This window comes from Pituophis catenifer, unplaced genomic scaffold (assembly GCF_029215685.1).
Source record: "Pituophis catenifer annectens isolate HBS135680 unplaced genomic scaffold, rPitCat1.0.hap2 SCAF_8, whole genome shotgun sequence".
Classification (NCBI taxonomy): domain Eukaryota; kingdom Metazoa; phylum Chordata; class Lepidosauria; order Squamata; family Colubridae; genus Pituophis; species Pituophis catenifer.
The window spans coordinates 57676693-57690787 of NW_027256888.1; the positions used below are offsets into that span (position 1 = coordinate 57676693).

The following is a 14095-nucleotide window of genomic DNA, read 5'->3' on the forward strand; positions in this document are numbered from 1 at the left end:
TGGAAAAATTTAAGTGTACATCAATCACTGTCTGATCAGGAGAGATAGGACAAGGCATCTGGGAGCTATCAAATGTATCACTAGAGGGAAGGTCATGATCAGCTGCTGTTATTTCTTTCTTTGGTGATTTTGAAGAGGCTGAAATACCCATTTTAATAGGAATTCGAGATTTAACATCTTCTTTTGTGCTACATAAAGCAGCGGTTTCATCCTCTGATACAGATATAAGGGGACTTTTCACAGCTGTTTCTGCTTTATTAAATTCAGAAGGTGCAACTGAAATGAAAGATTGTTCCTCAGGGGGACATTCTAGGCCTTCAGCTTCTCTCATTTCTTCAGATAATGACACTTCTTCCTGAGATGGCTCCCCCATCTGGAAAAAGTCTAAGCTTTCATCAGAATAATTCCTTTTCGTCATATCAATGGCACCACTCCTTGTCATTTCAAACAATTTTCCTTCCTGGAAAAGAAAGGGATTTGGTTCACTGGAAGGAGTCCCATCTTCAGTAGGTGTTCTGGCTGGTGTTGTATCAGGTGTGGTGCCTTGTGATCTCCTGTCTACCATTAAGCCAAATATTTTTTGTTCTTCCTCCTTCACTCTAGCCTCAAAAGCATCATCATCTTCACGAATTTGACTCCACTTGTCAGAATCCACATCTGTCCTAGTTATAATTACTTGGCTAATCATTTCTTCAGCTTCATGCCTGATACCTTGTAGAGCAGCTTCATCAAGTGATGTAGAGACTGATGTCGAAGATGGTCTTTTCTGAAAATTGTCCATTTGCTTGGATTCTATCTCTATACAAACACCTTCTGGGACCTGAACTTCAGAACCTTCTGATAGTGTTCTATAAAAAGAATTCATGCTTGTACCTTCAGCCATTTTAGTTTTTTCTTTATCAGAATAATCTTCCTCAGATGACTGGTCTATTTTTGTTTTTAAATTAATTTCTCTACTAATTTCATCATTAGTAAAAAAATGTTGTGAAGGGACATTTTCATAAGGGCTTGTTATAGGCAAAGCACTGCTTTTGCCAAATTCTTCTATATCACTTTCATATTTATTTTTTGGGGTTGTTGGAGATGAATATTTTGTGGTGTGCTCTATGCTAGGAAAAGCCCTGTCTGTCATCTCTAACCTGTGATCTGTTCCAGCCATATCACTTCCCAAAGGGGAGTGGTCAGGTGAAACATTAGTAGCCAGTACATCATTTTGTGAAACACAGCAATGAGAAGTGCCAGATGTACAGGAGCCCTCTGAAGTTCCTCCCATGCTAACTAAGTCATTTGGTATTACTCCTTCAGATGCTACACTATCTTTTAAAGAATCATCCTGCTGGTATGATGCCACTGAAGTTTCATATAACTCAGTTATTTTTTGAGCATCATCATCAGCAGAATGGTAGAAAGATTCCTCAGGTGGCATCTTAGGGCCATTAGGGCTAACTGTGTCACTCTCATCTGTACTATAGCACTTTGATTCGCTAGCCTGTGCGATGATGCTGGCATCAGAAGCAAGTGAAGTATCACACGACATTTTGGTTTCCTCAGTTGGTTTATCAGATTCTGTGTTATCCTCCTCAGTACTGAATGCTTGCTGCTTAGACTCAATAGGCTGAAATCCTGTCTCTTCAGGACTGGAACTGGAATCCATATTGGAAAGATGAGGTGAAGAAGGTTGCAGTCTCATTGTAGGTTCCATTAACAGCCCAGAATCAGCTTCTTTTTTCAGCTTTGTTAATTCTGGCTCACTTTCTGAGGATGAAGAGCTCTTTCTAGATACAACTCCAGAAGTCACTATTGTAGATAAAGCATTATCTTCTAGAGTTGTTGAAGGCAGCCTTTTAGTTTCAGAAGCACCTTCTAAATCAGAAGCTGAAATAATATCATCTTGTTTGAAATCCTTTCTATAGTCCCTCTTCTGTTTTGCTTCCTGTTCCATCTCATCAAACATCTTAATTTTGGCCACCATTTTAAACATCTCCTCTTCTGGAGTGTATCTTCTCTTTGGTTCATCTTCTGAATCATCTTCTGGCTCTTCATTAACCTCGGGAATTACTGCGGACTTGGGTATATTTGCAAGAATCTGTGATTCAGTTATTTTTGGTGTGATTTCATAACTAATTTCTTCAGAGCTAGGAGTCTCAGGTGAAAGAGGACTTTTTCCTGAGCTCTCCAAAAGAGATGTTTGTTCTAAACTGTCATCTTCGGCGCTTCCATCAGGGTCACGTAAGAGTCTAGATCGTACAGGTGCTAGTTCTGGGAAGTTTTCAGCTTTAGCAGGGATAGCCTGAATTGGACCAGGACCTGGAAAGAAGCCAGCCTTTGATTTCTGTTCTACAGGGCTACTTTCCAGAGAATCACGACAGGGGGATTCTTTGGTTGGACTAGGCTCAAGGGAATCAGGTGTTTTACGTGAAGAATTATCTTCCAACACTGGGCTTGCTTCCAATGAATCTTTATGACTTATAGCTATGGATTCATCTGCAGCTGGGCTAAGACCTTCTCCCTCCTGGCTAGGAAATGAAAGCTCTAGTCCTCTGCTAATAGTATATGGCTCAAAGGATGTGTCCTCATCTTTTTCAATAAAAGAATCAGTTGATTCAGTTAATTTAGTTAAATGTCTTTGATCTGCCAGCACTGATGATTTATCATGGAGAGCATCTTTATCAATCAGAGTTGAGCTAGAATCTAGGCCTTTGGAGGGTTCTTCTGAAATATGATGGGAATGGGATTCTGTGGTTTCTTTTAGGTCTTTGTCACAAATAGTAATTTCTTTTTCTGTTGGAGAAAGCCCCCTTTCTGAATGCGTTTCTGATGTCCTCAGCTCTGCACTGGCTAATATAATTTCTTCCGTCTGGTCAGCAGTTTCTGTTTTCTTAGATGAAAATGGAAGGCTCTCGGGGCTTGTTTCTGGAGTTTCTGCCAAGCCCTCATGCTTATAACTTTCCTCAGAGCTGTTCTGGGGAGTTCCATCAAGCAGGCTACCAATTGGAGAGTCTGCTATGCCTTCATGCTTAAGACTTTCTGAGCTGCCATCCAAAGCACCACTTTGCAAGGAGAGTGTGGGCAAAAACCCATCTTTCACATATTCTGATGGAAATGTAACATTGAATGGACTGGTCAGAACTTGATCTAAGTGAAGCTCACCTTCCTCTGTAATTGAAATATGCCGCAACTGTTGGTATTTATCATTATCTTCCAGCTCTTCTTTTATGACATCAGAAAAATCAGTTGATGTCTTTCTATTTGGACTAATCTGAAGTTCAGTATCTCCTTGGTCATCAAATGTCAGGGCTACATCTTTGGATTTTTCTTCAACAATGACAGGAGGTTCTTTTTTTCTGTCACTCTGTGATTTTGTGATTAAATCTTTCTTCAAGGTTATATGAGGTATACTCTGCGTTATTTTTTTAGATTGCAAACCTACCTCTGTCTGAGGTTCCTGGTTCTTTTTGCTTTTAGGACTGTCTTTTTTATGTGTGTCTCTAGAGGTTAATGCTAGCTTCTTTTCACTTTCTGCTTGACTAGCTCCTTTTTTACTTGTCCCTTTGTCAGAATCCTGTTGTTTCTGCTTTGCAGACTTATGCTCAAAAAGTCCAGCTTTATGCTTTGATGGATCTTGACCTGACTGGAAAGCTTTCATTAGTTCACGAACAGACATAGTTTCTTCAATTCTTTCTGTTTTAGAAGATGGTGACACAGAAGGTTTCTTGGATGTAGGAGAAACAGGAGGCTTTTTAGCTGTGGGAGAAACTGATGGCTTTTTAACTGTGGGAGAAACTGGTGGCTTCCTTGACGTGGGAGAAAGAGTTGGTTTTTTTGTGGTAGGAGAAACAGCTGGCTTCTTAGTAGAAGGAGATGACAGTTTAGAAGGGGAGGAAGAAGCAGCAGAAGTTTTTGGAGAAGGTGGAATCTTTGTGGCTGGTGGAGAAGCTAAAGTCTTTGTGGAAGAGGGAGAACCTGGAGGTTTTGTTTTACAAATGATCTTTTTAGTCTGTGATGGCTTTGTAACAGGCTTCTCAGATCCCTCTTTTCCTTGAAGTCGAACTGGCAACTTTGAACGGCCTTTCTGTTCATCTTCTACTCGCTTCTGAAGAGCTTTCACTTTATCTTTAATTGATCCAATAGGGGTTTCTTCTATAACTGGAGACACAGCAGTATCTTTCATAGGCTCTGCAATAGTTAATAGTTGTTCTTCATCTAAAGATTCCTCTGAACTGACTTTGTCTAGCCCTAAAGACTTATCCTTTCCTTGGGTATCTTCAACCTTTAGATTTAATTTATCTTTTAATTTCTTTCTAACAGGTTTTTTAATTTCCAGGGTAGGTTTGCATTGATCTTGCTTCTTTTTGTCTTGTTTATCTGCTTCAGAACCTCTGCTTACAACAACAGCTTCAAATCTTTCTTCTACTATGTCTTCTTGAAATGTCTTCGGTTGCACTTCATTCAAAGACACATAAACTTTTAGATCCTCGCTGAGATAATCAATCATTCCTGTCATATCTTTTGTTTCTTTCTTTGATTTTCCTTTGCCTATTCTATTTTCTACACAAATAGGCTCACAAACTTCCAAAGGAACATTTTGCTTGGCCTCTTCAATTTCTTCATCACTTAAAAGAACCCAATCTTCTTCCACCAACTTTTTTTCCGAAGCAGATCTCTGCATAGCTGGCTTTTCTTTGGGGCAGCTCCCACTTCTTAGAATTTCATTCACTTTTTCCAAGTCTTCTTTAACTCTTTCCACAATTTCAAATGGTTCTCCAGGCTCTTCATCTGCAGCTTTTGTAAGATCTTTCACCTTAATAGAATCTGTTTTTTCAGAAGAGTCTGTTGTCAAAATTACAGTCATTTTTATCAAATCTTGTTTCATCTCAGAGACTTCAGACAGCAAATCTGGACTTGCTAGGACAGGAACATCATTGACAAGATGGCTTTTCAGGACAGATGTTTCTGTAGATTCTGTTTCGTCATCATCTTTGATGGAAATAGGGGAAAACATTGGAAATAAATGGAAATCAAAAATAGAGATTGTCAAATGTAATCAGGATTGAAATGACTGTTTTTGATTGCAGCAGTAGGAGGATCAACAAAATGGTCTGGGAATGGTGGGTCCACAAATCTGATGGTGGAAAAAAAAAAAGCAAAGCAAAGCTAATAGGGAAAACTGAAAAGGAAAGTAAGCAGGAAATAACTTGCTTAGTTTTTGCAGTCCAACACATCCATACACACAAACACCAAAGCTTTTATAAACCAAGACACCATAAAAACAAATTAAGGAAAGGAAAAGAAAGTGTGGAATTTACACAAAAATAGATATCTCAAGATTGTTCGGATGTTACAGATCAATGCTCAAATAAAAACAGAACAAAAGAAGGATTGTAATTGGTTGAAAACTGATATCCTCAAAGAGAAAGCCAGTGGTAGCAAACTTCAGAACCATAATTAGTTATTATATAAACATTATTCAATAATCAAAGTAAAATATCTATATTTATATTTAATTCTACAATACTTTACAATAAATGAAATACAGTGATATCTGAGGTAGCTGCAAACCGGCATTTCATCTAAGGGGAATCTTACATCCAAATAATGACACAGATACAAGACCTATTTCAAGAGGCATGGTCCTACTTTGGAACATCCTCATATTGAAATAAATAAGTAAATAAGATGGAAAAATAAGGGGAGGGGGGATAATTAAAACACCACCATCACAGAACAGAGAATTCAAATGTTCAGGGAGAAAATGTAATGAATGGCAACCAGAAACATTCATACTGAGATATACAGACACAAACATACACACGATATATACATACATATATAGATATATATGTAAGCCAAGTTATTTCCATGCAAAGCAAAGCTGTTGCATACATTGCAGGGTAACTATTCTTACATTAAAAGAAGCCCAATAAAACTTAAAGGTTAAAAATTAAAATGGAATTAAATCACGTGGAAAATACTGTGGTGAAGTTTGACTTTCTATATCCAGTATATCCTATATACTTCATATCTGATTTGGAAAAAACCATTGGATATGACAAGAATAAAGATTAAAAAGTTTTGCAGTAAAGCTCCCCTTAGAGAAATCAAGGATTATATAGCTATTTCTAATTTAGTTTGTTAATCTGTCTTTTTTCATGATCAACCCGCTGTGGCTGTGAGCTGTGGATATTAGAGATGTGCCTAATGCTATTTGTATATATTCAACTTGTTTTTCTTAATCTTTTTTTCTGGGTTGCTGTGGATCTTTTGTGATATTGAAGAGTTCATTGTAACTGCTATTGATGAAAGCTTACTAGTTCTCTGCTAATAGAAGAGGTCATGAAAGGAAGAGGTCCTTTCTAAGGTAGGTAAATTGAGGACCCAGTTTGTGGGGGCAATAAGCTGACTTTGTATAAAATATACAAAAGTATGAAGGCTATTGCTTAACGCACTGTAAGCCGCCCTGAGTCTCCGGAGAAGGGCGGCATATAAATCAAATTTAAAAAAAAAATGGTATATATGAATAAAGTGGATTAGGGACTCAGTATTCCCCAAATAACAAGGTGTGATTTAGCTACTGCAACTGTCAAATAAGATTTGACTGAGTTAGCGGCTGATTGACAACCTTATAAGGTAAACCAGACAGCAAACACAATCAGCTGGGCTAATTCTACTTTACTATAAAGTTACCTTAACAAATCTTGTATGTATATTTCTCTCCCTTTACAGTCCAAGAAACTGGGGAGGGACTCTTCCCAGCCTCTTACCCCATCCACATTCCTGCTGAAGGCTCAGCTGCCTTTATCTAATTGTTCCCTACATTGCTCTCTTTGCCTTGTCTCCCAAGGTCACTCCCACATACTATATTACATTGATTTAGATAGGGTTGTTGGATTACTAGTCTCAACTACCTATTTCTGTAATGTGACTTAATTCTCTGTATACTTTTCAGCAGCTATCTTTATCCTCATAAAGATACCTAACTTTATCCTCATTTGTGGCAAAAATACTTCATTTCCAGCAAACAAAATTCTAAGAGATAAAAAATCTTCACAGAAATACTTCACCAGAGTATTAAGACATAGATAGATGGTTTAAAGATCTTTGTTACTTTCAACAGTATCACTTTTATACTAGCACCTAAGCATTTTCATGTGAGTAATTTCATGACGAGTTTTGACAGTTTGAATATTTTAATTTTTAAAAGTGATACTGTAATTAGTTTATGAAATGAAATGAATTCAGGTCACGTACTTAAAATAAGAGGGAGAAGGTGTTACAATATAGAGGGCTAACAGCAATAGCAGGGTTACCAGGTAATTAAAAAAAAACAAGAATGCTTAGATGAACTAAATATTTTAAATATTTTAAATTATTAATAACAAATAACAGGTTTCATCTAAAGACTATAGTTAGGGTATTATAAACTTATATTTATAAAGTTAATATGATCACCCGTGGCAATTAAAGTTTGCAATCCCTTTCATGCTTTATTAGATAATTCATGCACATCATAATAGTTTTGTTAAAATCTTACGTTTTTCTGATGTCATGTCAGTCTGAAAGAAAACAAAGAATGAATGTGTTATAGAAACATGATGTTACAATAACCAATGGAAACTACTCTGAACTAGACCTAGGCTACAATCTTTCATTTTAGAAATGCACATGACATTAACAGCTCAATTCTAAATATTCTCATACAAAGAACCAAACTGAATTCATTTTCTTCTTAATAAATATTCTTAGGATTGCAGTTAAGTTAGTTACTTAGAGTGGTGGAATTAGCCATGCTTTTAAGTCTTAGAGATCATGAATTTTAATTTATACACACAATACTAATGATTAATTCACTGTATTTATTATACTGGATGTTAAAAAGTGAGGGCACAAGCCATTGAACTGGACAGAGTGAGATGGTAAATAATTCAGAAATGGAAAGTGGGTTATTTTTAACCTGCACTTAGGAAAGTATTTTGAGAGGTTAGTAGCAAAAATGGTGACATACAATATAGCTAGAAATAGTCTAAAGATCTTCTTTTAAGATTCAAAGCATTTATATTTATATTTTTGCCATGTTTTGCTAGAGAATTTTGAATCATCTATTTTACATGCTATTTATTCTTCTATATTTTTATTCTTTGTATTTTCTTTTACAAATAATTACTTTTGAATATTCTATTTTTATTTATATGCCTATTTATTTATATGTTCTTTATTGGTCAGCAACTGAAGATGTTAATTCATGTTTTTATATTTACAGAGAATCACTTCCCACTAAAATTTTAAAACTTTGCCCCTGCAATTTTTTAAAACTTTTTTGCTTTTAATAATTATCCATTGTCTGCATGTTGCTATAAAAGCCTTATGAGAAAAATTATTTCATCAAAATAACTCAATAGGGAACAGTTTTGCTAACTGCAATTCAGGTCATTTTGCACTGTTGCAAAGGTAATTATAATGGAGACAAATTACAATAAATGACTCCAATTACCTGAAATACTCGACAATTGCAGTTAATTTTAGAAATTATAAAAGATTCTAAGAACTTAAAGAAAAGACATCCTTTCTTTCTAATTATTGTTTGCTTGACATTTATTCCTGGATAAAATTGCTAAAAGAACAAACTCACCTCAACTACAAGGATGTAAATATAAAAAGTTAAATCAGCTATAGCTTGAACTTTCATTATCCTTTGAGGACATCATTAAGCTTTCACTTCAGAACCAGTGGAGTGGACTAAGTTGTATATGCGCTATGTTATTAAAGTAGCTTAGCTAACTTACAGATATAAATTTTATATATTTAGATAATTTACTTGTAAATTGTATATGTGTCTTGTTCATTGGTAATATATATTGGTTCAAATTAGCAATTAACATTTACTGCTTATAAATATATATTTCTTTTTCCCTTTCAGTTAATCTCTCCTCTCTTTCCAAAACAGAAAATGTAATGGAATAAATATGGATTCTAGATAGTTTATAACTGGATTGATTGCAAAGGGCTTATGAAACTTGGTCAATATTTACATGAAATAATTGATTTGAGATGGGGCCACTTCTAGTCAATAGGCAATAAGTTCATACTTGACATAAAGTCATCTGGCATTCAACTAACTGCTCTTTTCCAATTTAGATCCTTATCCTAGCAATTTTACAGCAGAATTAGCAAAGTTACCTCTTCTTCCTGTTCTTGATCTGATTCTGATTCCTTTAATCCAATATGCCATGCAAGAAAAGAAAAACAGAGCAAGGAAAGATAGGATGCAATTAAAGGAAAAGTATGATTTCTGGACACATTTAATTGGTAAGAATACATAATGAAAACAATTTTTGCACTTTCTCCTAAGAAGGAAAGAAAAGAGAACAGGAAAGTTGGTTTAGTTAAGAAAAATGGGGATTCAAGTAAGTTCGAAGAAGAAAAGCTATTTCATGTTGGGATTTTTTGTTTATTATGTATTGAACTTACAACACTGTTTCTCAAATATGCCAAAATTCAATCTGTGTAGAAAAGTTTCTTAAAGATAACTTCTTAAAAATAACAATGAGAAAATGTAAGCATTAGTATAGATTTATATTTGTATCACTAGTTAAGTTTCAAATTTAATGTTGCTATGTTCGAATTACATTGAAAGTTAGAATATTTGCATGTGGTTTCTCATACAATTTTCCTGTTTATTTAACTAACTATACAAGTCATCTATGAACAACATAAAGCTGGAAAATAAGCCAATTAGTTTGGGGCTGAGTAAGAAAGCTATAAATAAAAAATGCCAAATACCAAATCTATTTTACAGTTTTAATTTTTTTAAAAAAGAAAAAATTGTCCAGCATTATCCTGCTAATCAAGTTCACTATGCATGCAAATGCACACAAAAATGGCTTAATGAGTGAGTGTTAACAATGTTGGTTGTTACAGATTATTGATAAACGTTAACTCATCCTCATGAGCCATTGCTTCCATATAGTGTTGAGACATATACCGTATTTTTCGGAGTATAAGAAGGACCTTTCCCCCCCCTAAAGGGGGGTGAAAATTTAGGTGCATCTTACACACCAAATGTAGCCCCGCCCATCCACTGGCCCCCACCCTTTGGCCTCTGCCTCGCAGCAGTTACCTCCTTGCAAGCAAACAGCAAGAAAAAACAGCTCCTTTCTGCTTCAGCACAGCCTAATTAGCACAAGTTGATTGGATTGGCCTGCCGACTCTCAGCTGATTTGCTCTCAGCTGTTTTGCACAGGGCTCTGCTGCTTGCTGCAAAGAGGTAAATTGCTGGAGCAGATTTTTTCCCCCCCTTGGGCTAATCAAGCTATGCTGAAAATGAAAATGAAAGTAGAGCAGTATGTTTGCTGTTTGCTGCAACAAGACAAAATTGTGCAGAGGAACATTTCTTTTTCTTCTTTTCCTCACCAAAAAAGTTAGGTGCGTCTTATACTCCAGGGCGTCTTATACTCTGAAAAATACGGTATATGACTCTCAACACTCAAGGAAACTAGAGATCCTCTGACAGGAAAGAATGCTACATAATTTATGCACCCCAAATATGTGATATTAAATCATGGATATTTACATAATGCTATGTAATTTTAAATTTGTGAAAAGTACAAAACTATAGAACAAGTTTAGTGTATCTTAAATTACAATGTAGAAGTGTAAGTGTATAAGCAGGTTATATTTTAACTGGGGAGTACCTTTGTGTATATTGGTAATGTGATATTCAGATTGCAGATAGCTTGATGTACCAGACCTCTTGAAGATTTAGGCTCTTTCATAAATGATAGACGTCCACAAGATTCTTGTGTTGTATCCCGAACCTAGTGCAGAAAAATAGCAGGAATTCAAACCCAACACTCTGAACATGTCAGTACTGCATGTATCTCTTTGTTGGTGAATATGGGCAATAGTGTATTGGATTCCAAAGTCATATCTTAAGGAGAAATCCTAACTTGCAAGGAATAAAGCTGGGTTTTAGTTATGATATGCTGGCAAAAAATATGCCAGAAATAATCAGTACTTTTCTTACTCAGCAAGTATTACTGCATGTCACAGATAGAATTAAAGGTGAAATCTTTAGTTGACTAAAGCATGATGAGTGGTGGAGGGCCCATCTGATGACAACCGTTACTGTGTTGTCATTTAGTGTGTCACTTAATGTGACTTAAAATGAAAAGATAAAAAGCATGGCTATGAATGAGACCAGGCAGAATTAAATACTATAAATCTGAATGAAGATAGTCTGATCTTATTAAGCAGTGTTGCTCCCCAAATTTTCATGTGCCTAAGGCTGCAGGTCTTGTAAACTATTATGCTTGAATGTATAGTGAGAATATTTGTACATCACTGTATCATAATCAGCTTAGACATAGATTACCAGAGAGCTAAACTCATGTATTTTGTCAAAACCCTAACACAACAAACTTGTATAATTTACCAGAACAGGACTGAACAGATATACTGCTTTAAATATTTAGTAGTAGTTTTTCATGACAACAGATCCTGGAAAGTCTATAATGAATATATTCAGCAAGTCATGATTTCAGCAGGCTACGCAAAGTTTACTTTATTCCAAATGATATAAACTGATATAGCTAAAATACTAGTCTTTTTAAAGCTAAAATACTAAATATTTTATGCAGTTCAGGTTTACCTACATATGAAGAAAATGCCTCCCAAAAATACAAACCAAGTTTTAAGGTCATTATTTGCCATACTATATGATACCCCAACATTGTATTCAGGCAACATTGTACTCAAGCATGTTGGAAATATTTGGACTTCCTTTTTCTATAGAGTTGCTATTGCTAGTTTTAGCTGCTGATTGTTTCCCTTCATGGACAAAGGCAATAGAACAGGAAGAATATCTGCGAGGCTGTAGATTTCTTATTAATTTTGGACTATGCTCTGGTCAAAAAGATAAGATTAAAAATACTGAGCTACATCAAACAATGTTCAATCAGTTAACTCTGTCAGAGTTTAGGATATTGCACACCCTAACTTTCTTTAGCCTGAGGAAAGTATTTTTCAGGGCCAGGCAAATCCTCCCATCATCACATGATATATTCTTCAGTCACAAGGAATTTGATCAGTATGATGCTACATGTCCTTTTTTCTGCTAAATTTTATAAGCATCTTCAAAAGGACCATCTCTTATTAACTGCACCTGGGAAAATGTCTGGTTTTTATATCCAACTTGTATTTCCAAACTCGTATCATAAAACTACCTACATGGAAGTCAAATGTAATGTTGCAGATATTAAAAAGAGGCAACAGTTAACTTCCAACCTCACCTGACAAAATTTTCTTTTTTCTGATTTTATTTGGTCATTTGTATAACTGGTCTTCGGAAATAAAATAATGCAACATTTGAAATTGAGTTAATGAATATTTACAACAAAGTGGAGGTGAAGGTTTAATTATGAATCAAAAGATAAACTGTGGTTATCCAGCTTGCTACAAGTAGGTTTGAAAATACAAATACATGGGTTGACAATGGTGGCCATGTCTAAAGAATGGTGATAATGAAAGAACTAGGGATGAAATCTGGAAAAAGTTATGCAGTCCTAGGAATGAATGGAATTCAGAGGAGTGTGGTGGGAACTTTGCTAGGTTCCATTATTGGCTGAATAAGAACAAGTCAAGAGACTTCAAAAAATGATTGGTCATTCATATATCCAAGAACAAAACAGCATTATATCTATTCAGTGAGTATGTGTTTAGAAAAAGTTCTGTTTGTTTCAAAAAGACCCTAATAAAGGATACAAGAAAAGACCTTAATATAGGATACAAAAAAAAAAAAAAGATTCTATATATGGGACAGAATGTCAAGATTGTCTCCTGGAAAAAAATGGATATACTAGAAAAGGAAAGAAACATGAGCGAATGTAAAAAGATTGCAAGAAGATATCGTCTATCTTCTATATAAAACAATGTTAAAGACAGACTAATTTCCTAACAGAATACATAGAAAGTGGATATATGGGAAGAGGATTTGAAACTACTTAGAACAAAATCAAAATAATTATATTACAAAGTGCCAAAATGTGTGTGGAATATTTTACATATTTGAGCGGGAGTAATATGTCAAACAATGGAAATTAAACAAATGTTGACTGAGAACCTTAGTGATTGCATGATTCTATACAGAGCAATATGGATCTGAAAATTATAGTATCAAAGACTAAGGCAGTGGAATTTGATGGGAAAATGGAGTGAATAATTGCAAGTTATGTATAAATGGCAAAAAGCTTAAACAATTACGTGGATTTGTATATGTTGATAGAATGTTATCAGGACAGACAATTACAAACTCTACAAATGCCAATAATGAGTAATATATGGCAACAAATGAATGTTTATTAAAAGAAGCAGAGTATAAGGATTGTTTCAGCTGACTTTGTTATATGAAAGTGAGCATTGGTTGTGCCACAAAAACCACAATAAGCTGAACATACTGGAAATAAGATTCTTAAGAAATCTATATGGTAAAAATATGAATTACAGAATGTATGGATGTTGATTGAATGTGAACTGAATATAATAATGAGTAGAAAAAAAATACACTAAATTGGTCATAAAGGGACTGTGGATCAAACTGCAAAGCAAATAGATGAAAGAAAAGTTAATTATTCAAGAGGAACAGGGTATCATTCTGAGACGGAAGAAGAGAACCCAAAAGAAATTAAAACACAGAACAGGTAACTAATATTTTGTAATATTGGAGAGTTCCCCTGATATAGACAGTTGACCTTTAAAAATTTAATTATCATAGTATTGGGGGGTTTTTTTGTCACTTACCTCCACCTTTTCCCAATGGTAAACAACAGAAACCAACACAATATAACTTTATTACTGGTATTGAAATAAAATAAAACCAAACTCAACATATATATTTATATCAAAATTATACATATTTATATTTATATCAAAATTACCTTGACAAACAATGGAAGTCTGTTTTCTTTGAAGGCATAAAAACTGAATATATGATGTTGGCCACTCTTTATTAATGGTACTAAATTCCCAAAGCAGTCCACAAATATAGGTTTTCCTTCTAATACCTACACATAATTAATAAGAAAATAAAACGTTCCTTAATTTT

The 14095-nt window shown here is 34.8% G+C and overlaps 1 protein-coding gene across 1 annotated transcript in view; it reads right to left on the reverse strand.

Moving 5' to 3' along the window:
- ANK2 (ankyrin 2) overlaps window positions 1-14095 on the reverse strand; it is a 181699-nt gene that overhangs the window by 22685 nt on the left and 144919 nt on the right. The window contains exons 33-36 of the mRNA XM_070948372.1: window positions 13929-14054; window positions 10689-10811; window positions 9175-9207; window positions 7532-7553 (exon numbers count right to left, since the gene is read on the reverse strand). Of these exons, the coding sequence (XP_070804473.1) occupies window positions 7532-7553; window positions 9175-9207; window positions 10689-10811; window positions 13929-14054 (304 nt within the window). The remainder of the gene's footprint in view (window positions 1-7531; window positions 7554-9174; window positions 9208-10688; window positions 10812-13928; window positions 14055-14095) is intronic.